Raw genomic sequence first — 24,482 nt, 5'->3', positions numbered from 1 at the left:
CATATCTGGCTCATGTACTGTTATTGTAAGGAAATTTGAGAAATATGGAAACTGAAACCAACCAGCTGAAGGTGAGCAAGAACTTGATGAAAAGAAATGATTCTATTTTATGTCAAAATTAAGTGAGATTGAAGAGTAAACAGAAGACTTCACAGGCCGCACAGGTATTCAGTGGTCAAATTCTGAAAATGCTTGGCCAGAACATACATCTGAACACGTGGCCACCATAGTCCCATAAGGAGAGAATTCTATTTCTTCACTTAAGGGGGGAAGTGTGAAGTTAAACTAGTGAGACATGAGAAGAAAGCATGGCGTTCATAGAAATTCCTTGTCAAATAGTCACTTGGTTCTTCTCTGGGTTCTCCCCAACCTCTCCTTCCGCTGACCTTTCAGTCCTCAGCTCTTTGCCCAGATTTGTGCAAGTTTTTGATCAACTGAACTCCTGGAAGGAAATTGGACTCAGAGCCTTTAAGGTTTCACTGCTTCCTTAGAGAAGTCTCTATAAGGGAGAACACGTAAGTCAGGAATTCATGACAGAGGTTAGGAATGGCTGGAGTCCTGGGGTGACTCACCCAAGAAAGACTGTTCATGAGCAGAAGGAAAGGAATTGCTCCACCTTTTAGGAAAATTGACCACTGCCTTCACCCATCCGTACACGCCCAGCAGAGCCAAAGGTCTAGCTGGGGAAAGGGAGAGGGGGGCCACTGGAGTTGGTTCTGAGCTCCGTTTTCGTCCCCAGATGACCTCACCACACTGAAGAGAGGGACAGGGTGGTGGCCAAGAGATTGAAGGTAAAGCTGAAGAAGACAGGGACTGACACATCGCCACTGAAATTTTCAGGGCTCATGAAGCTCTCTTGGTTAGAGTCACTTCAAGATGATCATGGCTCCTCCGAGACACAGCAGCTCAGAGCACCACGAATAGCAGGGCTTAAGCACTGTCAGGTGCTTATGCTCTGATTATTCATAAAATGGGGACCACTGCCTATAACCATGATCTGAGATCACCCAAGAAAGGCAAGGCCTGCTCTGCCTTTTCTGCCAATCTCCCCTGCATCACCCCTTAACATTTATAGATCACAGACCTGAAGAATTTGTAGAAGGACAATCCCTTGTCTTGTCTCTTTCCAGAGTTCCTTGAAAACGTGAGTTATCTGGAGAGACTGGAATTTCTTCTTCCTTGCAATTAGTTCATTTGGAAATGAATAGGCCTCCCTGTTCTCTATCCTCACCTCCTTCCATACAGAGTTTATTCTCTCATTTCGTCTTGATGGTGGAAGGTCATCTTTGCCCACATTGAGGAAGAGAATTTGGGGTGCGAGTAAAGCCCCAGAAATCTACAGGCGACGGAACAGAGACAGAGCGAGGAAGGACAGGGACAGAAAAGAACCTGCAGCCTGAAGGCAGAACTGCAAGAACCTAGAGCATCCCAGCCAAGAGAACTAAGCCAGAGCTCAGGGCAAGGTTATTTTAATTCTCTGAGCCGAGAAAACTCCCAGCGTCTAAGTTCCCATTAGAGACGAGGGTGGAGAAGGCGGAGCCCTACTGGATCTCAAAATTCCTTAGAGCAGAATGATTTAGGCGAGCACTGCTCTGCCACTGCTTTCCCGAGCCAGGCGCGCGGTACGCACCTGCTGGCGCCAGATTCTCGGTCACATTAGGATCGCAGGGGTTGCGGAGAGGGCACGCTAGGCCTTCTCCGTCTTTGACCAGCTCCTGGGCGACGCGTGTCACAGAGCACTGGGGACAGGGAATTTGAAGGAGGTTGAGGTTCGGGAGCTGGGGAAACTGAGAAGCGCGAGTCGGAGCGCGGGGCAGACGCGCACCCACCAGCCGGCCAAGGTCAGAGAACACGGGGTGGGGGTGGTTGCTCTTGGGCTAACTCCAGCGCTCGTGAAAACTGTGTGCTCATTTCCAAGGCGACAAGGAGGACGGACAAACAGCCAGCTACAGAGCACACTTTTCCTTTTATTCCCTCTTGTCAGTTTCCTCTTAACTTCCATCTTTCTTACTTCTATCTCCTTCCTGCCTTTTCTTCCTCTTAGGACTTAGGGAAAGCCTACGGGCTCACACAAACCCGTAACAGGAGAGCTGAGGTGGCATTTACTTTCGGGGAAAGGAGTGGGGGAGAGATACTAAGACATCGCACCCCTACCTCCGAATTCCGACACTGATGGGTCCCTGCCACTAGTTTCTGGCTATAAAGTTCTAATAAATTTGACATCTACCTATTACCCCGCCTGCGGCCCAGGGATAGTAGCAGGAACTCGCCTCTGCTTTTAACTTGGCAGTCGAGTTTTGCAAGCTGTTTTGGGCGGGCCAGGGTGAGAATCCGGGCAGCTTTGGACCAGGAATGGCCGGCCCCCGGCCCGTCTGAACCAGATTGTCCCTGCAGTGTGAGCTCAGGAGTAAAGCAGGGCCGGAATCAGACCCCACCCCCATTTCTGTGCTGGGATCCCTGGGCCCACAAACTTTGGAAAGTAAAGTTCCCTCTGTGACACAGTCATAGACCGGTGTTGGGTCTTCGCTCCCCACCAGTCAACCCACACGACAAACTGAGCGCTCGGCCACAGGGGCATTCGGTGACAGCCATTGGGAGAGGAGAAATTGGTGGCGGGTAAGAAGTTAATCAGCAAGGGCACAGGTTTTTCCGTCACTGGTTCTTAACTCCTCCCCACCTCCGCGCTGGAGCTCAGATCTCCGGGCAAACGGATTCCAGCCCTAGGTTATTTTCAATCACAACCTTCTCCTCCCTCCGCCCCCCTAAATGTCATGCTTGGGATCTGGAGGGGAAAGGGTGGTTTGAATAGCCTTGCGAGTCTCATGGCTGCCGCCGGGCGCCTGCGAGAAAGCCGGCCTGGCCGCGGCCAGGCGCGCACGGCCCTTCCCGGCACCGGAGACGCGCGCCCAGCGCTCCTCTCGCCCCGGGGCTCGGAAAACAGATCCTGCCTGCCTTGCTCCCCGCTCCCTTGACATCTAAGTTCTAAAACACAGAAGCATGGCTAAGGCTCCAGCGTGTAGGAGAGGAAGACAAGGTCAAGGCCCCGCGGACTGCCACGATCCGCGCGCCCTTATCGTGTCCGCAAGCTAGTCCTGCCCGCCGCCGTGGGGGAGAAAGGCGACGCAGCGCCCAAATCTACCTGGAATTAGGGACTTGAGCCTAACCCTATTTACCGTCTAGCCTCAGCCAGTGCCCACGGCCTTCCCTCCTTTCCGCCCGGGCGGTTCGAGATTTTAAGACATCTGTCCCCTCATCGCAGAGGGATGGTCCCAAATGGCGAGGCTTCGTGAGCACTGCATTCCCATCCAGCAGTCGGTGCCATACAGCACAAGGAAAGTTCTCGCTCAGAACGTGCCTCGTCCCCTCCCCCCCCGCGCGCGGGGGCTGCGCCCCGGGCGGTCTCCAGCACTCGCCTCCCCCACCCCTAGACCCGCACAGTTTTCTACTTTATGAAACACACACGCCCAGCCCACCCCGCCTCCCGCGTAAAGGCCAGTTGCCTCTCTTTTTTTGTGTGCCCAAACTCAGCTGGAAGTTGAGAACTGGGGAAAATCAGAGAAGCACGGAAATAGAGAATGGGAAGGGAGAAATCAAAGGGGGAGGAGAAAGAAGAAAGGGGCTGGAGGTCGAAGGGCCGAGGCGGAGGCGGAGGCCAGCCGTAGGGGCTCGGGCGCGGCGGCCCCAAGGCGGCGCCTCCCCCGCTTCCGCCAGCCCACGCGCGCGTAGTGGGGTCAAACGCAGACTCACATGGTCCGACTGCAGAGCCACTCTCCCAACTACTGTGAGTGGGTGGTTTCGGGGCTGCCGGCGATCTGCTCCACGGCTGCCTGCGGTGTGAGAGCAGAAACAAAACAAAACAAATCACGGGACACGGTCGAGACCGGCCGCTGGGCGCCGCGGGGACCTCTCTCACTTTGCAAAGGAAGCGGGCGCGGGGATTCGGGCGGCCACGTGTAGCCTATAAATAGCGAACTTTTAGACGGACTCAACTAACAAATGAGAGGAGCGGGCGTAAATCTGCGCCGCCAGATCCCCCTTCCGGGAGACAACCCAGCCCCCCTCCCTAGCCTACCCCCGGCCACTGACCAGGCAGGATTTCAGAAGGGGGCAGATTCGGGAGAGTGGGGGTGGAATTTAGTTTTATTAGAGTTTCCAGTAGTTTTGTTATTTTGCGGGGGGGGCACTCTGCCTCTTTGACCCTCCCTATCCACCTACCTTCGCTATCCCCCCCCCCACCCTCTACCCAGCGGGACACTTCAAACACCAGCTGGGAAGGGCAAAGACCCAGGAGGGTGAGGATTCTAGGGGTTGGCAGTAGAAGCAGGGTGGGGGAGGGGAACACGGAGCCGGGTTCCCCTGAGGATTACGGGGGTGACAGAAGGAAAGCGGGGAATGCCAGGATTTGGGGTTTTTCTGGACAGCCAGGACGGGAATTTAGGTAACTCCGCGTTTGGGAGATAAGTGCGACAGGGTGAGTGCAGAAGGCACAGAGGAGTTCCTAGAGTGTAGGTTCCTTTCCCGGGGGTAACTGTAACCCTTCAGGGGTATTAGCCGGCTCTCAGCAACTTTACGTTAACCCTCGGCCTTGACCCCCGGGGGCTGCGGAGGCGTACCCCGGGGTCACGTTCGCGCCTGCCTTGGGGCCGCAAGCGCTCAGGGAAGCGCGCCCTCCTGCCGGCGCCCTGGGGTTGTCCTCGCTAGCTCCACAGGGCCGGCCGCCTTTTCGCCCGCGCACACCTGCGACCGGAAGAGATCCCTGTGACTGTGAGTCGTGACCGCCACTCGCCGCCCACCCGCCCTTTCCTTGAGCCAGGGCCAGATTGCGAATGGTGATTGGGTTAGTACGATTTTCATTTTTACTCCAGGTGCTTCCTCAAATGTAAGCGTCCTTCCCCCGACTCCACCCCAAGGACGACAGACATTAGCTCCCCACTTCACACTCCCCAGTTCAAGAGGTTGCTTCACTAAATTTATCCTGGATTTCTCACCAACCAGAATCAATAGAATAGTCCAATGGGGCTGAGTGTGGGAGCTGTTGAAATAGAAGCCGCTGCAGGTGAGGGTCTGCAGGTAAAAGGAGGTTGCACTGATTCTCTTTGGAGGCTCCATTCTCAACGCAAGGCCTGCAGAGTAGGGGGCTAAGCCCGCCCAAGGGGGCTAAAGGCGGCCTCAAGCTGGGGAAGAGATGGGGGGAGCCGGAGAACCGTGGTGCTCTCTTTCCCAGCCTGCCCCCCGCCCAGCACCACCAGCTGCCCCCTTGTGTCTCACCTCTACCCCTACCCTCGAGAGAAAATCGAAGAAGGTCCCCCACGCATTGGGGGATGGGGATGCGTTGCTGCCGGGTTCCCGCTTCTTCTAATACCACTTTCCGCCGATTTCCTCCCCCATGAACGGAAAAGTTATTTTGTTTTTCTCAGAATCCAGCCGAGTTTGGGAAGAGAGGGGAAAGGCAGAGGTCTAAGGGGGTTCCAGCGGCCGCTCTCCCTGCTGGGTGAGCCCACCGCCCCCGACCCCACGTAGGCGGGCGCGCGCGGCTTTCCAGTCACCAAAAGTCCGCGCTCCCCCGGGCGCCGCGCAGACGGCCGCGCTTCGGTCCCTTCCCCCCGGGTCCCGAGCCCGCGGGGCTGGCCTCTCTGCCCCGGGCCCAAGCCAACGTGAGGGTGCTCCCAGGCAAATGGACGGAGCCCCGGCGTCCCCGGCCGCTCGCGCCTGGCTTGCGCTCCCCTGACTACGTACCTGTCCCGGCCTTCCGGCTCCAATTGCTGACCTGGCTGGGGAGCCCGGCCTGGGAGCCCGCGCCTCCAGCGAGCCCGCCCCCGCCCGCGCCCGCGCGCCCTCGCTCTCGGGACGCTCCGCCAGATGTGGGGCGGTCTTTTGCGGGCCGTTGGCTTGGGCCACTGTTTCGAGCTGGCTTCGAGGATTTCTCTAGGCTTTGCGGGCCCCTTTGTGGACTGGGAAGAGAGGGTCCAGGTCAGCAACTCACCTTTCACCCCACCCACCACTCCCCTGGATCCCGCAAAGCCCCCTACACCCCGCCCCTGGAGCCCACGCCTTGAAACTGTAGTAACTCCGCAAAGAAAGCGGGTGGGAACCTCCTTGCGGGCCGAGTGTGGGAATCAAATGAGGTCGTGTGGCGTTTCTCGAAGGTTCTGGGTGTTCGTACTAGGGGAACAGGCCCTATGGGAACAGAAATGACAGACGTACAGACGGCGTCCCCGTGGGTGTGTTAAGTGCAAAGTTGAAGTCTATTGTTTTCTGTCTCGGGGAAAGCTGCCCAGTGTGATAAATCTTTTTAGATCCCATCACTGGAAGAGAAATCCTGGTGATAACGATTATCTCCCGCTCGCTCTATCTCGCCATCGCCCCAATTCATCTCCCTCTCGCTCCAGCCCCTCGGGGAGACGAGGAGGGTAAGAGGCTGGCGGGAGGACGGGCCAAGCCGCTGCCCTTGGATGGTTCGGAGAGGCATGAGGCCACCTCATCGGTCCCATTGCGCTCGGGGCTGGGGAGAGAGGACACGGCGGGTTTCTTTCCCTGCCAAGCCTCACGCTTTTTTCAAATGATTTTAGTCTGGTGCTCCGGTCTATCCATACACATTTCCAATCTCATGGCTCATAAACTATTAGCAAAATGGTTTCATTATTCACCTTCTGTATCCTACAAAAGGGAGAAAAGAAGGGAGCAGCGGGGAGGCAGAGTGGGGGTGGGGGGGCAGTTGTGGGACACTAGTTAACAGTGGTACTGCCCGTGTTTAAATTATGGCTCAGACTGCCTTCTTAAGGCTGACACTCTACAAATCTGATCCGTTTCCGAGGATCTGTAGCTGACCTCTTTTCTTACCCGTTCCTTCTCCCTTTCTCTTTGTCTTTCTCTCCATCCATCACTATCCATCTCTTAACACCCAGGTTTCTAGAAGGACCAGATGAATAGCCAAGATACCGCAAGTCCATTATTTGCTTCATTAGGTGTCATCAGTAAGGCATGCCCTTTAGATAGTACCCATAGAATTAATTGGTTAGAATGGCTACCCCGGTCCCCATTTGGGTGGTGTTGGTGATGGAATCACATGTCATCCCTGAAACCAAACCATCCTAGGACACAAGTGTAGGGTGATAACCAAGTTTACTAGAGGCTCTGGTGGCATCAAGGTGGCCAGTTGGGCACCGAGTCCTCATGTGGCTTCCGCAAGCCCCGTGAGGTGAGGAAGTTGCAGAGTGGTGTGTGTGTGTGTGTGTGTGTGTGTGTGTGTGTGTGTGTGTGTGTGTGTACGTACACGCGCACAGGCGCTCATGCCCCCATGTTTGTGGATAGAGGGGAGAATGGAGGGTAACAGATCGGGGCCTTTGGCTCTTTAAGATGAGGGGAAAAAAAACATTAAATGAGTCAGTCCAAATTAAAAGACAAATAGAAGCAAACTGGTTGAGGCCTGGGACCCGAGTGCAAGGAACTAAATAAGGTAGAAAACTGCGGGCAGGCGCGAGCCGGCAGAAGCAGCCTCGGGCTTGGAACCTGGACCGGCTTCTCCGCTGGGGGCGATGGTGATATTGTCTCCACCAACACTTTTACTATTCATATGAATCTATTTTATCTAGAATGACTCTGTCACCACACACACACACTCCCATTCCCAGCACTTTGGAAAATGCAAAGGACGCCATGCAAGTGAGCGTGCGGTAATTATCCCTGGATGTAGAAACCAATCTGGCTGCAAGAGGCCCCTCCGCGATCGTCGGCGAGTGCGGCGGCGGCGCCGGGACCCGCGCGGAGGCCGGGGACTCCCGGCGCTCGCTAGGTCACCGCGCCGCGCGGCCGCCGCTCGCCGGCTGTTTAATATACATGGGGTGGGAACGCAAGGAAACGGATCTCGTGCCTGCACGTCCTGCAGGAAAAAAAAAATCAATTTGCTATTTATTTTTGAAATATATAGATTTAGGGAAAATTTTTCCCCCAGCCCAACCCCCTTCAAGAACGGCGGCCCACATTTAATTACGTCTTCTAATGACTTTTCCCTTATTTGCCATTGCTATTTCACGTTCAGGGCGGGGGCGGGGTAGAGTTTCTTTGGGGGGTTTTCAATTCTGGTATCTTCAAAAAGATTTGCCTTATGTGTTAATTGCATGCTGTTAAGCACATCTGGGACTGCGTGCTGACCAACTCGGACCAACTTTTAATTAACACATTGACCCGGCGAAGAAGCAGCCGCCTGGGCTCCCCCTCGAAATATGTATATGAGCCGCACGGAAGGCGCTCGGCCCGCGCCGCCAGATGCGTGCGAGGAATTGCCTGCGTCGAGGGGCGGGAGGGGGTGCAAACCGCAAACGTTCGCTCTCCTTCCGTGAATGTTTTTCTCGCCTATAGGCGAATAGGAAAACAGCAAAGACAAAAGAGTAAATGAGCGGCTCCTGGAGCAAGCTTCTGACATCCTTTAATGTGACTTGACCCTGAGCGGGGGCGTTGGGAGAATAGGAGGGAAGACCCCCAAGGCCATTGCTACCCAGCCTGCCCTGGGCCTGAGCTGAAGGCTGGAACCTGGCTTTTTTGAATGGGCAGGGTTCTCTATTAGTGAACAGAAGCGGTGGCCGAGAATCCCGGTGGAGAGAACGCGCAGCCGCTGCCTTTTCCGGTTCTGGCCTTCCTCCTCCCATCCTCCTCGCCCGCCTGCGCCCCGGGCTCTCCGAGGCTCAACCGCAAACTCCAGGGTCCCAGATCTGAGAGAGAGGAGTGGGTTTACCCCGCTGCGTGGAGCTCTTAAGGCGAGGGCAAAGGAAACTAGTGGCTGTTTTGAGGACTCTGGGCCCGTTCACAGGAGACAAGCCTATTCAAGAGAGATCTTCCAACCAGGACAGTCACATCCCGGCTGCAGGGAGCAAGAAACCCGGAGCGCAGCGCCGAGGATGCCACCTGCAGATGTGCGATTTCACCCTAAGTAATTTCATTCAGAATTGATGGCTTTTCACCGGAGTGGTGCCTTCCAAGTGAGCGCCTAGCCTGCCTGCCTCCCTGTAGAGCACAAATGCGGGTTAATCCCCAGATACGTACTCATTTTCTCTTACCGCATCTAATCTCAACTGCCTCTCTCTTGTAAGTGCTTAGCCTCAGCATACATCCCTATAAAAAAAAATGTCAAAGTGGTGTTCCTTCTCCCAGCCATAAAAAAAGTTGGAGTGAATCACTCCCAAGTTACCGTTTAATGTCCCCTCCAGGTAACAGTTGAAGTTTCTTGTTTGACATTTTTCATTCCCCAATACAGAACTTTTCCATAAATACGCAGAGGCAGCACGAGGAGAAGTATATGTCGCAATAAATTCTCAGCTCTATGCTGTAACTATGTCGATGCTTTGGAAAATTTAATGTGACAAGATTGCTCTCCAAATTCCTTCCACCTTTTTTTTTCTTATTCTTATTCTCCTTTTTTCCCTTTTTTGCCCTTCCCTTTAATCTTCTTATATCAACTTACCAGAGAATCTGCAAAATGTAAAACTAGAAGGAAAGAAAAGATAAAGACAAGAGAACAATGTCCTATCCTCAGTATTCCTCTGAGTTCCTCCAGATCTTTTTAAATTCAGATAAAGGTATAATCAACACACATCTTTAGTCAGGAAAAAATCCCCATCAGTTGGTAAATTACAATATCCCTTTGCAAAGATAAGGCCTTTGGAAAGTTAGCAGGAGCGTCGCCCAAAAGGCTTTGTTTCTGAGTTTAGTGGACCACAGCTACTTATTTCAGCTCACAAATTGATCTGCAAAATTGCAGCACACACCTGATATCCAGGGAAAAACAAGAGCTGGTAACTCCAGCTGGTTCTTTTGATTTACTCTGCCTCGTAAGATGTATGCTGGGGTGTTTTGATAAGGGGAAAAAAAAAAGGAGTCAGCAGTTTGATTTGGAAACTCTTTTATTGCTGAATATGGTTGCAGGTTTAAACTAAAGAATGTGTTTCTGCTAGGGACATTTGCATGACACATCCATATGCATTAGCAGCTGCACGGTGTGATAGCATCAGTTCCTGTGAGCATTTATCTTTTTTTCCCCCTTCTGTCTTTCTCAAAGGAAGTAGGTAAGTGCCTTACTGGAGAACCATATAGACTTCAAAGATACATGAATCTTCCTGTGTCCTTCAGGTCCTTGGCACCTAACTGGCTGACAACCACCTATTTCTTTTGAGAATTTTGGAATATTTGAAGTAGCCTGCCTCCCTGGTTACATCTTTTAAATTATAATAATGGATTATCAGTGTATAAAATATAATGAAAGAATTATTCAGAGAAAGGAGCCTTGGAGGTTCAACTATATATTTCGGGAAAAGATATTGTCATCCACATTCTTCTGATAATTTGCTTAGTGACTTAAAAGAAAAACTTTTCATTAGACACATTGCCTTTATGTCATCTGTCTTCACTGCTTGACAAATGATAGAAGTAATACTTTTGAATGGAGTGAGCTAAGACCTTACCACACTGGCGTGTAGTGATGATGGGAGATCCCACAAGGGCAGTTCGGGAAGATGTTTGCTTCCGGAAGATGTTGTATGAGCAGTGCAAAGGCCACTTTCAACTATCCACAGCAAGTTTCTGCATCTAATCTTACCTAAACTCTATTTCATGTGTGATTCTCTCTGAATCCCAGTGGTCTGTAAACAGCAAGTACCATGATGTCAAATTGAAATCAGAAGGAAACTGGATCTGATGGTATTCAGTCACTCAGGCAATTTTTTCTAACAAGACAACTGTACATTTTAAATTGCAGTCATCAAGTCAGGGTGACTAGGAAGCAGAGGGACCCCAAACCAAGGGACTAACATAAGCACATTAAAAAAAAATCACCCTTATTTCTGCTCACATTCAGTGTCTGATGGAATTGTTTGAGAGTAATCATGCTCAGATTTTCACAGTACTGGTGTATGGCAGGTGTATTACAAAGTGAAACAAAAATCTTACACACACACATACAGACAAGCAAACAACAAGATGATAATTCTTATCAGGAATTGTGATGACCAATGAAGATACCCTACTGGAGACATTATGACTTTTCCTCCACTTTTTTAGCTTTTTTGGTCTCCAGAGAAAGTATTTAAAGGAAAAAAATGAAATAACAATAATTAGTAAAATAGTAGCATTCACCTCTTTTTTTCCTAAAATAGTTGGAACTATTATGCACTATTGTGTAACTGTACATGTACAATACATTTATGCAAATGTGCATGTACAATGACACATAAATATGCATGAGCCTAAATAATAATCTACCTTTATGTCTTGTTTCCAGACATTTGCAAATACCCCAGTGCGTTGGTTTGACCTAACCAAAAGGTAGTTAAGATCTCTGCCATTCAGTTGAATTCTAGATGTCTGAGGTATTACAGAACAAATTTCTCCTGTCCTCCATTGCACAAAAGTTTTTGTTTTAATTCTTTAGCTTTAAAATAGAAGTTCAGTAGAATATGGATAAAAGTAAAAATAATTGCTTGATACTATACAATGAAAAAATAACCAGCCGCACTATTTTATTCAACTAATTACTTCAGGGGTAATTAGAACAGCCAATTGTTAGGGCTGGTTAGCTTAGTTGTTTAGTTTAGAACATGGCCCAGAATTGATCTTGTGATTAATTGTGTCCGTGCTCAAGAGCTGAATATTACATCCCCCATCCTGACCGGCCCTGGACAATTATGCGCCAGAAGTGACAAGAGGAACAAAGGAGAATATGGATGAATTGGCACTATCCAAAGAAAAAGATTTACTTTTAAAAGTGTGCATCTTACTTGTAGCATGAAGTACAGAAGAAATGGTGTATATGCCTGCAATTCAAATGAAACCTCTCCGGCAAGATTTATCAGAGAGCAGAGACAGGGGGCAAAAATACCTCATGGAGGCTACAAGGAGAACCTAGGCTCGATGAAGAAAACTACTGTACCTGCCTGGGTACTGGGACGTCACGTAAAACTTTTACAAATCAGATGCTTCTGCTTCATATGTATTCTCTTTATCTTTAAGATAAAGAAAGAATTTGTTTGCTTTCAGATTGGATTTTGATATGAAACATGTCTGGATATATTAATGGTGTCTGTAGACTTTAGGATATGGGGGATCTGAAGGAATTACTTATTTGCTTATCCATTTGTCTTTCAGATATATTTCAACAAAATTGATAAACCATTAGCCAAGCTAACCAAAAAAAAAAAAAAAAGAGAGAGAGAGAGAAAACACAAATTACTAATATCAGAAATGGAAGCGAGGACATAGCCCATGGACATATTAAAAGTTTAATAAAGGAATATTATTATGGTATTTATTATTATACAACCCTGTGCCCACAAATTTGATAACTAGATAAAATGGAAAAATTATTTAAAAGACACTATCTGCCAAAACGCACACAAGAGAATCACAAATTAAAATAAGATAACACTACACATTTACTAGAATGGCCAAAAGTCCAAAACACAGACAACAACACATGCTGGTAAGAATACGGAGCAATAAGAACACTCTTTCATTGCTGGTGGGTACAAAATGGTACAGCCACTTTGGAATACAGCCTGGCAATTTCTTACAGAACCAAGCATATTCCTACATACAATCCAGCAATTACACTCCATGGTATTTACTCAAAAGAATTGAAGACTTATGTCTATACAAATACTGCACATGGATGTTTATAGCAGCTTTATTCATAATTCTTAACACTTGGAAGCAACCAAGAGGTCACTCAGTAGGCTAATGGAAAAGTAATGGAGCTGTAAAAAGGTACGGAGGAATCTTAAATGCATATCACTAAGTGAAAGAAGCCAATCTGAAAAGGCTACCTACTGTATGATTCCAACTATAGGACATTCTGGAAAAGGCAAAATCGTGGCGACAGTGAAAGGATCAGTGGTTGCCATGAATTAGAGGGGCAAGAGGGATAAATAGGTAGAGTACAGAAGATTTTTAGGGAAGGGAAAATATTCTGTACGATGCTATAATCATGGCTGTATGTCATACATTTGTCAAAACCCATAGAACCTACAACACCAATAGTGAATGAACCCTAATGTAAACCATGGGCTTTTGGTGAGAATACCGTATAGGTCCATCAGTTGTAACAAATGCACCCCTCTGGGTTGGGATGTTGATCATGGGGGAGGCTGTTCATGTGGCGGGGGGCAGGGGTATATAGAAGCGCCATACTTTCTGCTTTTAGGTTTTACTGTGAGCCTAAAACTGCTGTATAAAATAAAGTTTCTTAATAAATAATAAATATCAATTATCTTTTATAATGTTAATAAGCAGTTAGTAGCATATCCCAGATCTTAAGCTCTAGGTCTTGCTGCTTTGCAAAATTTTTCCATAAGTATTTTAATTTCTACCCATTAGCCATGAGGGAATGTGCATGGGGCACAAAATGTGAAAACAGCCTTGTGAATAGCATGAATAAGCACAAGAAAATCAACCCTAAGAGGTGTTTCTGAGACAGACGACAAACATATTTTGGAGCATTTTAGTGTTACATTAAGTGGAACAATGAAATAGTATATGGCTGGGAAACACAAATGGCCTTAATGGAGAAGAAGGTTTATGATATGTTTCATTTCTCTCCATCACCGTGGTCTCTACCACTGCCACCATCCCTATCATTTATGGAGTCTTCTCAGTCTATGCCAGACCCTGCACTAGTGCTTTATACAGACCCTCCCAGTCAGTTCTCACACAGCGTATGAAGTAGGCTCTGTTAGCCTTGTTTTAGTGGTGGGGAAACAGACACAGAGAAGTGCTTTACTCCTAGACACCTGCCAGTCTTCATTAGGAATCGGTGGGTACCATTCAGTTTGATATTTTAGAACAGATGTTTGAGTATGCGCGTGCACGGGAAAATAATGCCTATCTTTTTCTTAAAATGTATCTGAAACACACTAGGTTAGGGAAAGCCTTTGTATATGGCAGCCGTCTGGACTAGTTATCTGGGCTGTTCACACTATTTACTACAAAAATAAATGTCACTCTCAGGTTGGGCCATCTAAGCTGGGGGTCTGTCTGCAAGCATAACTCAGAGTCCTTAACTGGGGACTATTGGCAGGGCTTGAGGGTGGGAGTGAAATTCTCCTAAACAATTTGGAAAGAAAGCAAATAAGGTTGGCTACTGAGAGATTAAAATGTGACCATGTGACTAAGCACTGTGAGTGTCTACCAAGGAGATGCCTGTAAATATGCCAGCTGAGGGGACACCCGAGAGTCCAGATGAGCTGATACAACTATTATCTCCAAAATACAAGACTAGGGTGTGATTTTTGATGTAGTATGCACAAGCCTGATCAATTGTGTTTTATCTTTTCTGAGAAAATGCCTTTTGGGCAAAAGGGGACAGTTAAGTAAGAGGGGGCTAATGGTCCAGAAACTGAACATCTATATCCAAGACCTGGATCCTAGAACAGTGAGAGCATCACTCACTGTACATCCAGCTGTCTGTAGCCACCGTTTATCCAGCGCTTACTCTATGACCAGCAGTTTACATACATTTCCCAAATAATCTCAAAAGGATGACCTTTAAAGCAAGTTATTATCTCTACTTGGCAGGTGGGGAGAGAAAAAGGGCTTGTGGAGATTATACAGCTAAGTGGATGGGCCAGGATTCAAACTCTAAGCCCACACTCTTTTTGTCTGTTTGTTTGTTTTGTTTTGGGGGGGCTGTTTTTTGTTTTTTTTGGGGGGAGGATTTATGTTATTTATCTATTTAATGGAGGTCCTGGTGATTGAACCCAGGACCTCATGCGTGCTCGGCATGCACTCTACCTCTGAGTTGTACCCTCCCCCCTTAAGCCCACACTCTTAAGCACACTCCTTATTTATACATCAGTCCTTTGCTAGCTGTGGTACCATGAGTCTAACCCTCAGACATGAACACTGTCTTGATATAGGGTCAAAATCACATTTCTGAATTTAAGGAGCGTATTCTGGACCTGGCGATTGCTCCCTCGGAGGTCTCTTGACAGGCAGCTGGCTGACCTTGTCTACAGAGGCCTTTATCTCTCTGTGTACTTTTATTCAAACTAAGCAGAAACTTCATAATGACTGTGAAAGGATTATTTGAGAATGACTGAATTTATACCACGGATGGGAATGATTTCGTATTAGTGCAAAGATAGTACAAGCAATTACAAATGACAGAGTGGGGATATGAACTTCCACACTTTTTTTTCCTAGTTATTAAACTTTGAAACTCTTTTCCATGGTTAGCTTTAGGAAATGCCCTATATTCTTCTTCTTTCATCCTTTTTTTCTGTGTGTCCAATTGTCATGTCAGGATGGAGTGAAATCATTTCCTTGTGTAAGGGCTTTTAATAACAATTGCAAAGAATGCCCAAGTGCTCAAATCTAAGCTCTCGTTCTCCAAAATTCACACTTCACATAAGGTCTTTATCGACCTCATTGCTTAAACTAGAGCTACTTTCCAGACCTTTCAAAGTCAGCATTTAAGAGGATTTCTTTCCTTAAATAGGCTCTGCAGACTGACTGCCACCTGTTTGTTACCAGGAAGCAGTTTTGATTTGTGAAACGTTTCAGTTCTGTCATCTCTATCTCTGTCTGTCCTAACCATGTGCTATGTTTTATGGGGACACAGTTTATGATCTGCTGGGAAGAATGGCTTCCAGATTGAGATTAAAAAAAAAAAAAAAGACTTTCTCCCCTCTCCTTCCATCTTGAGGAAATATACATACCTCCTTCTATCTGATATAAACAGCACCCTTTTCAGCTGTGGCCACCTGGAAGTTCTCTGCTTAACTATTTCAGACTCACTGGAATACACGCTACAGGTACATTCATGTACCTTTAGTTCTAAAAGCATAATCCGATTCCCTATGAAACTCTGTCTGGGCAGCTTGACTGGTTGATGGAGCCAAAGGTTCAGCGGTGATACCCACATGGTCAGTCCTTCCTGCGGGGTTCCCTGGTCACAGAGCGAATGTCCAGTCTCCATAGCATCTGGAAAATGTATTTATCAGAGGAGAAGGCAGGAAAGAGTACCAGCCATCAGCACCCTTGCTAAAACAGCTCAGGGCTCATGCTTACTGCTGACTGATCATTATGAGGATGGTGAGACATTCATACGCTCAGTCTCACACACTTGGTTTTAGTTGGGAAATTTACATACTATCCAGGCAGCATGGCCCCTTGTGGGCAGGAGGTGTTTTGTTTGTTTGTTTGTTTTTTCTGTATCATCAGAGCTGAATGTGGGGGCCAGAGGCAGGGCGGTTGTGTAATAAACATTTCTTCAGTGAATTAGAGTTACAAAAGTAAACCCAGATATAAAATAAAAGATAGCAAGTCCCACTGCCCGACTTTTCATGTAAATAGAAGAAGAGGAAAAGGATGCATTGTGACTTTTAAACAGATTATTGACTTTTGCTGGGGCATGCAGCTCACATAGTGATTAGGAGTTGGAATCGTAATTGTTCTTGTCACCCACACGCTCGGCTACAGTCGATATCTTTTTATCATATACATTTTTAATCATGTATTAATAAACAACAAGTTTGTATCTTATTGACGATTGGATTATATTATTGACTTAATCCACAATTCTACACATGGCTTCTGAAAATATAAACAAGGTCAACATGCAAGGATCACGTAAAGCATATCAAAGACACACTTTAGGCTTTCCTCCAACTCTCTGTATGACTCCTGCGGAGAATGACTCCAAGGAGAGCAAAGGAATTTTGAAGTTGTTTATCAACTGGATGAATGATTCTGTCTAGACCAAAGAGAATAAGAGAAGTAAAAATTAAATCCCTTTATTGTACTGGAATACCGAAAGTGTTTTTGCTTTTCATAGATTTTGGGTGTGAGTGATGTCTGGCAATAAAATTTAACCTAGGCTGCTTTTGAGAATTCTCACTGAAGTTATAAGAAAAATGGGCTCCTGGCTGTTGGCAAACAGAAAATGTTACTCCAGAAGAGAGGTTTTACTTCGCCACCTGCCAGAAGGATTAGGGATTTCTCTTCCTAAGGATGAGCTCTTCATATGAGAATCCTTCATATGAGAATCCTGTAAACCTCCTCATGTATCGGCACCCACGGTGTTTGCTCCGGCCTTGGGTTGTCCAGACACTTCAGCGGGTTGGCTAGACACCACTGGGAGTAGCAACCATGTGAAAATGAGACAAGTTGTTCGTTAAAAATGTTTTAATATGATTCAGCTCAATTTGACAAACTCTCATGTACAGCATACATTTTAACCATTCTTCTTCGCTCCTCATGGAAACCTCTGGTGTAAACCTAATGGTGGTTCTTCTGTCATCAAAAGTCACTGGGAGACTGAAAGAAACATCTTTTTGAACCTCAAATGCCTTCTTTCCACACTTGGCCTGTGAACACTGTCTCCTCTTTTCTCACAGACCCTATTCCCACTCCTTCCACTTGCTCAGGGCTCTTTGAAGACCACTGACTCTTCTTTTTCTCAAAGTTCTCTTTAATTCCCTGCCACTCCTCAAATTTATGTCTAGCTTTCCTTCTGGAGCCTGGTTAATTGTTCGAAAGCCAATTTCTTGCTATTGAAAATATGCTATGATCATAGATGTTACCATTGGGGGCAAGCTAGGTGATGAGTATGCAAGAGCTCTCTGTATTGTTTTGCAACTTCTTTTGAGTCTAGAGTTGTTTCTAAATTTAAAAATGTATATAAGATTTTCAAAAATCAGGCCACAATATCAATAGTTCATATGTACATGTTAATACGATTATTTCTGCACTTTCTGGATATAACCCCCTAACCCCCAATTACATTTTTGGTAAAGAGGGATGTTAGTGAGGTAAGATTATTTTCTTTATTACAGGAGTTATCTTCTATGTTGGAGATGGGGGAGAACCTTTGGCAATAGGTGAGCATGAGAGGGCAGGAGGAGAAACAGACTGCAAGCAAAAGAATAAGAAAATGATTTCTTTTGAGCTAGACTGGAAAGAGATAATCAAAAGCACAAATATGGTCACATAAAATCAAGTCCTGTCTTTTCACAATGAAATGTATTCAAATAGAATTAATACTCCTTTGGAGCTCTTCATTTGCATCAGTTAAATATGATAATAATACCTTATGTATATAGTGATTTACACTTTTCAAAATTCACATTTATTATCTCTTTGATCTTCATAAAATTCTGTGACACAGGCAAAGGAGCAATTATTATTCCCATTTAAATGTGGCTGCAGATCAGAAAAGATGTATATACTTTCTTAGGAGAAACCAAGCCTGCAATTCGTATTTTCCAGTTCCTAGTCAAGTGATCTTCCTAACTCACGAAATATTATTAGGATATCTAGTTTGGACTGTATTTTTTCTCTGCTTGCAGAGCAAGAACCATGAAATTTGTTTGCTTTAATCTTTGCTTGGGGGAAAAAAATTGCAGTTGGCCCCCTCCTCATCCGCAAGGAGTTGACTTCAGTGCTCACCATGGGTAACAAAATCCATGGATGCTCAGTTCTATACATGCAGATTCACCCAAACAAGGATCATGTAGTAAACTATGTATTTATTGAAAAAAAAAAATGAATGTGTAAGTGGACCTGTGCAGTTCAAACCCATGTTGTTCGAGGGTCAACGTCCCTTAAATAATAATAATATTCTGAAAAATCACAGTTTGTGAATGTTACTTAATGAACTTTTTTCCTTCATAGATTACTCTTTCTGTAAGTGAAACTCACTGAGTCTCTCCACTCTCTATCTTTCTGGTAACATTTGACTGTCTTCAATATATCAAAATTACAAATTCAAAACTCCAGTTTTCCTTGAGCTTATAAGATCAGCTTACACATACTGTTATTTTTAAATCTGCAGACTTTAATTAATTACTTAGAAGTTTTTCAAAAATGTTCATTCCCTTCTACAGACTTAATTGAATGCCTTCAAGCACTTAAATAGATTATGAGTGTATTTATCTTAGTTTTATTTTAAAATAATTCACTTGACGGAGGGTATAGCTCAGTGGTAGAGTAACTGCTTAGCATGCATGAGATCCTGGGTTCAATCCTCAGTACCTCCATTATAAATAAATAAACCCAAACTCTCATGTACTATCTGTCTGTATTCATACCCTCCCTTCAACCCTAATGTCAAATATTCACTGATTTGTTCTCTGTTAAAAATTTTTAAAAAAATTTGAATAATTAAAATATTTAAAATTAAAAATAAATAGAATAATTTGCTTACTTGTATCTGAATTAACAAATAAAATTTCCCCCCAAATTAAATAACTTTTATATATTTAAGAGATACACATATATGTATGGTGAGCCCAACATTTTCTTAGATATTCCCAAATAGTACATTAATAAGTTTTCCTTTTGTATTCACAAGTCTAAATCAATTACTCAGTTTCACATTTTAAAAGAGTTAGAAGGCTATCCTTCTGTAAGCAGAGATTATATCATAAAAATACACTAAATAGCAAATATATACTTATCTCTTTTAACATGAAATTACATTGCAATGGCTTTTTAATTTTTTTGTTTTTACTAAACATACAGTAAAAAGTGACCCTTTTCTGGTAATTTTATGAATTTTAACACATAAAGAGATTTGTGTAACCACCAATACAATCAGGACATAGGGCAGCACAAGTTCCCTTTACTTCCCTGAAAGTTCTCTTTGACTCTCTGTATGATTACATCCTGCCATTCCTCAAAGGTGTTGTCCTTGGGTTTCTTTCTGTGGCCTGCTTAGATATGCCAACGTCAATTTCCTGATGTTAATAACGTGCTGTAGTTATGTCAGAGGTTACCTGGGGAAAACTGGAGGAAGGGTACATGGGACCGCTCTGTATTGTTTTTGCAGTTTATTTGGGGTCTATAATTATTTCAAAATAAACAATTTAAAAAATCTAATCTGTGCATCCTAGAGGCCCAGGCGCATACTTATCTCTACCTAGTTACCTAACACAAGCGTTTCTGCACTTTCTGTCTGGATGTGATCCTGTAACTCATGATCCATTTTGTGGGGGAATGAGTTTACTTTTTGTGTTACAGAACATTTCCATCCAGCCCCCCAAACTCTCATGTACTGTCTGTAATCATACCCTAATGTCAAACAGTCACTGATTTGTTCTCTGTCATTACAGCTGCATCTTATCAAGAATGTCACAGAAATCATACACTATTACGAATTTTTTTTTGAGACTAGCTTCTTTTTGTCAACCTAATGCCTCTGAGAGTCGTCCGAGTATTTGCATGTATCAGTAGTTTGTTTTATTGCTAAAAGAGTATTCCGTTGTATGGATATATGACAATTTGTTTATCCATTCACTTGTTGAAGGATGCTTCGGTTGTTTCCCACTACTTTTTGTAGCTATGAATAGAGTTTCTATAAACAGTCACGTGGAGATTTTTTTGTGCACGTGTTTTCAGTTCTCTAGGGTAATCACAGGAGTGGGATTAGTGGGCAAATACGTGGTGTAACTACATAAGAAACTGCCGAACTCCCTTCCAGCGTGGCCGCACCCTTTCACCATCAGTGTGTGAGGGCTCTAATTGCTCCACATCCTCACCTGCAAGTGATGTCATCAATGCTTTCATCTTATCCATCCTATTAGGGGTGCAATGGTATCTCATTGTGGATTTGCATTTCCCTAACGGTTAATGATGTTGACCATCTTTTCATGCACTGATTTGCTTCCATATATCCTCTCTGATGAAAGGTCTGTCCGAGTCTTTTGTCCATGTGTTAACTGGGTTGTTTTTGTTTGTATTATTCAGTCTTGAGTGATTTTTTTTTCATATATTCTAGAAACAAGTCCTTTGCTAGATGCAAATATTTTCTTCTCGTATGTAACTTGTCTTCCAAGTCTCCTAATGTGTCTTTAGCAGAACAATTTTTTTTCTTTATTTTGATCAAGGTCAGTTTATAATTTTTCTTCTTTTTTGATGTGTTTTAGTGTCATGAATAAGAATTTTTTGCCTAAATGCAGGTCACCAAGATTTTCTCCTAGAAGATTTACATTTGTACACATCAGAGTTACAAACTATTCTGTATAAATAATAAGCTACAAGGATATATTGCACAACACAGGGAATATAGCCAATATTTTACAACAACTATAAATGGAGTATAACCTTTAAAAATTGTGAGTCACTATGTTGTACACCTGTAACTTATATAATATTGTACATCAACTATCTCAATTTTAAAAAGTAAAAAAAAAAATACATTTTGATCTATGATCTATTTTGAGTTAATTTCTGGGTCAGTTATGAGATTTAGGTTGAGGTTTATTTTTTTGACTGTACATATCCAGTTGTTCTAATGCCATTTGTTGAAAGGCCCGTGTTTTCTCCACTGAATTGGCTTTGCGTCTTTGTAAAATCAATTGACCATATTTTTGTGGGTCTGTTTCTGGATTCTCTATTCTCTTCCATTAATCGATGTATCTGTCTCTCTGTCAGTATCCTTCTGTCCTGATAACTGTAGCTATATAGTGAGTCTAAAACTCCGCGGTGTGATTCTTTTAACTTTGTTCTTATTTTTCAAAATTCCTTTTTCTGGTCTACATCCTTTCCTTTCCAAATAATTTTAGAAACAAGTGGTCTCTATCTACAAAAAATCTTGCTGGTATTTTGATACGAATGATTTTAAATCTATAGATCAGTTTGGAGGGAATCAACATCTTCCTTATGTTGAGGATTCAAATCCATGAACATGATACGTCTTTCTGTTTATTTAGGTTTTCTTTGATTTCTTTTATCAGCTTCTTGTAGTTCTTAGCATAGTGGTCCTATATGTTTCACTAGACTTACACCTGAGCATTTTTGGAGCTATTTTAAATGTTGTTATTGTTTTCATTTTCAGTTTCCAGTTGTTCATCACTAGGGTATGGAAGTATGATTAATTTTGTTAACTTTGTATCCTGCAACTTTGCTTATTAGTTCTAGATTTTTAAAAATAGGTCCCTTAGGATTCGCTACGTAGATAATCATGTTGTCTACAAATAATTTTATTTCCTTTTTTCCAATTTGTATGTCTTTTATTTCTTTTTCTTGCATTATTATGTAGATAGGGACTTCCAGTAGTTCCAATCAAGTTTTAATGTTCTTTTTTTTTGGTCCCATGTAATATACACTTTCTGATCTCATAGGTTACAAAGCTCTTTTTACAGATTTTATCATATGGGATTTTATTTCTTTTCCTTTAATAGTAGTTTTCTTTTTTGGTTTCCAACCAATGAGGCACCAGAGGAGACCAGCTAAAACAGTTGGCATGGTTAAATTAACTGAATTACTTTGCAAGCAATGCAGAGTGTGGGGGAACCCTATCAGGAGATGGTCAGAGCCCCAGAGCAGCAGGCATTAGAGAGCACAGGGGAAGTCCATGTGGCTGTCCAACAGCTAGGCAATGAGGGTTGACTTCAGAGATCAGATTCTAGCATGTAACCTGTCAAAAAGTCAAAAGCTCCCTTCATTAAGATGCAGATAAAGGTAGGTTACTGAGACAGAAAACTGGGTACCGTGGAATAAGTAGGAACATCTTTCTTCAGGACTGGAGTGCCGGTGATCAGAATGATTTTGGTGGCTATACAGGATTCCAAGGTGTTAGATGGAGCTCTTGCTGGGAGTCAAACTGACCTTCAAATAAAGAAGTAGGTGCTGGGTTGGGGAAGTGACCTCTGTTATGGGGAGAAGAGGATTACATAGACTGTGAATCTCACAGATTTTGATAGAACAAAACACGAATGAAAATTTTTAGTTGTCTTCATTTTTTCTGATTCCCCCTGTCGGAGGAGTCATTTCCTTTTTATTGCAAAATTGTTAATATTTGAAATAAGTTTTATTAGTTTCAAATCCATAGATTTATGGAATTTACTGATCAAACAGAGTAAAAATTTTAGAATTGAAGAGCTTCTGCATTGTTGCTTCCAGATAAAGGTCCTCCTTCATTATTAGCATTTCTACAAATACCCTTTTCCTAAGGAAGGACACTGTTGAATCACCTAGGAGGTCTTTTGGAAACATACAGAGAGCTAATCTGTGGTAAAAGTTTTTTTTTTTTTGTCTGATTTTATGCTTAGCTACAGCCAAAGCATCATTTTGGACAGATTCTTGGACAGAATATTCTCTAACAAGAACTCTCAGATCATGAGAAAACAATTACTTCCTGTCATTTATCACTTCCTATTAGGTTACAACTCAGTCTTGATTACCTCCTTATTTTGGGTATGGGTGTAGACCTACCAGGATATAAAGGAATGTGATAAAATGGATGGAACAGGTATCCCATCCCAGTGCTTCTGAACTCCTGCCCCAGTTCCCTTTCACTGTGTCACTCACCTGGTGGTGTGGAAGTGAAACACTTGATCGTTTACCACGGCTTAGCTCTCTCTGTGATTCTAAAATATCTACTGGATGATTAAACATTTTCCTTCCTCTAGAGAAAGTAATTGTGGAAATGCTAAAAATCCCTTTCTGAATTCAAGTCAGTCACACAACTGGTTTGGCTCTTACAGCCTCCTAAAGGTCACCCATGTGGTTATTTGCATTCATTGTGCCATCAACAAATATAAATTAAGCCACCTGCAAGAAAAGGAACTTTAAATTTAGGCAGTGGGCATAGACGGGGCCCAAAGGATCCATTTCCACTAAATGAGGCTATAAAAACTAAACATGACCTAAGCATTCTTCTGCCCTCCAAAACAAGGCTCAAGATGACAGTTAAGCCAAGAAAACATACTACCTAGAAGAAAGCAAAGGACGGGACAAGCACTCATCCCGCCATCTCTCGGTACAACACAGCACAGGAAAAATACAGGTTTGCGAAGAACCACTGGTTTGATGCATTAGCTTTTCTTATATTTCTCAGGTAGTATTAATATCAGAGATTTACACACACACACACACACACACGCCATTTTCACAGGAAAATATCATCTCAGAGATGTGTTGGCAGTAAGCACAACCCCAAAACCCCAAAGACACAAAATAAGAGCACCCAAAGGGTTGTTACTTAGACTGCAGCACACATTTGTCCTCAGTGCAGAATCTCAGTGTGTAAATGTGTGAAGCAGGGCCTCCCCTAATTTGGTAAATTCATATGAAATAGCCAGAGGAGCTTCTATAGGATGAGCTGATAACGCATAGAGTTTGAATCAGCTGAAAAATCCATGTAATGACAGCGGAAAAAAAAACTAAGGCAAAACTAGATATCCTGTACTGTGTCATTTATTGCCTCTTTTTTTTTTTTTTTTGAGGAATGTTAGGGGCTCTTTGTTACAATTGCTTTCCCTTGGAATTTTTGAAGAGCTTTGTGGTTTCCTTTATGTTAATTAACCATGCAAAGGAAAGTGCCCTGGATATTTTCCTGTCATTGATAAGTTAGATCAGTGCAAGACCAAACTAAAACTCTGTACACTAAAGTTTCCCAAAGGAATATTATGAGAAGACCTTTTAATGCTCATCCGTGTGTGAGAAATAGTGTTTCATCATAGTTAAATAGGTTGCTTTACTCTAAGGCTCTGCAGTGC

General features: G+C 44.2%; 1 protein-coding gene and 1 long non-coding RNA gene across 4 annotated transcripts in view; one reads left to right on the top strand and one right to left on the bottom strand.

The window, feature by feature from the left end:
• ESRRG (estrogen related receptor gamma) overlaps positions 1 to 5,811 on the bottom strand; it is a 579,813-nt gene extending 574,002 nt beyond the window's left edge. Inside the window, exons 1-2 of one of the 3 annotated variants that reach the window (XM_031438385.2) lie at positions 5,737 to 5,811; positions 3,748 to 3,827 (exon numbers count right to left, since the gene is read on the bottom strand). Coding sequence is in view for 1 of the 3 variants with exons in the window: in XM_031438380.2 (XP_031294240.1) it covers positions 3,748 to 3,749 (2 nt within the window). In the remaining 2 variants the exon portion in view is untranslated. Of the gene's footprint in view, positions 1 to 3,747; positions 3,828 to 5,736 lie in introns of those variants that run through there. The other 2 variants (XM_031438382.2, XM_031438380.2) reach the window with 2 other exon arrangements.
• LOC116148635 (uncharacterized) overlaps positions 4,699 to 24,482 on the top strand; it is a 132,837-nt gene continuing 113,053 nt past the window's right edge. The window contains exon 1 of the long non-coding RNA XR_004132130.2: positions 4,699 to 4,837. This is a non-coding gene — a long non-coding RNA (uncharacterized LOC116148635). The remainder of the gene's footprint in view (positions 4,838 to 24,482) is intronic.

This window comes from Camelus dromedarius, chromosome 21 (assembly GCF_036321535.1).
Source record: "Camelus dromedarius isolate mCamDro1 chromosome 21, mCamDro1.pat, whole genome shotgun sequence".
Taxonomy (NCBI): domain Eukaryota; kingdom Metazoa; phylum Chordata; class Mammalia; order Artiodactyla; family Camelidae; genus Camelus; species Camelus dromedarius.
This window is presented reverse-complemented; position numbering and strand designations above follow the sequence as displayed.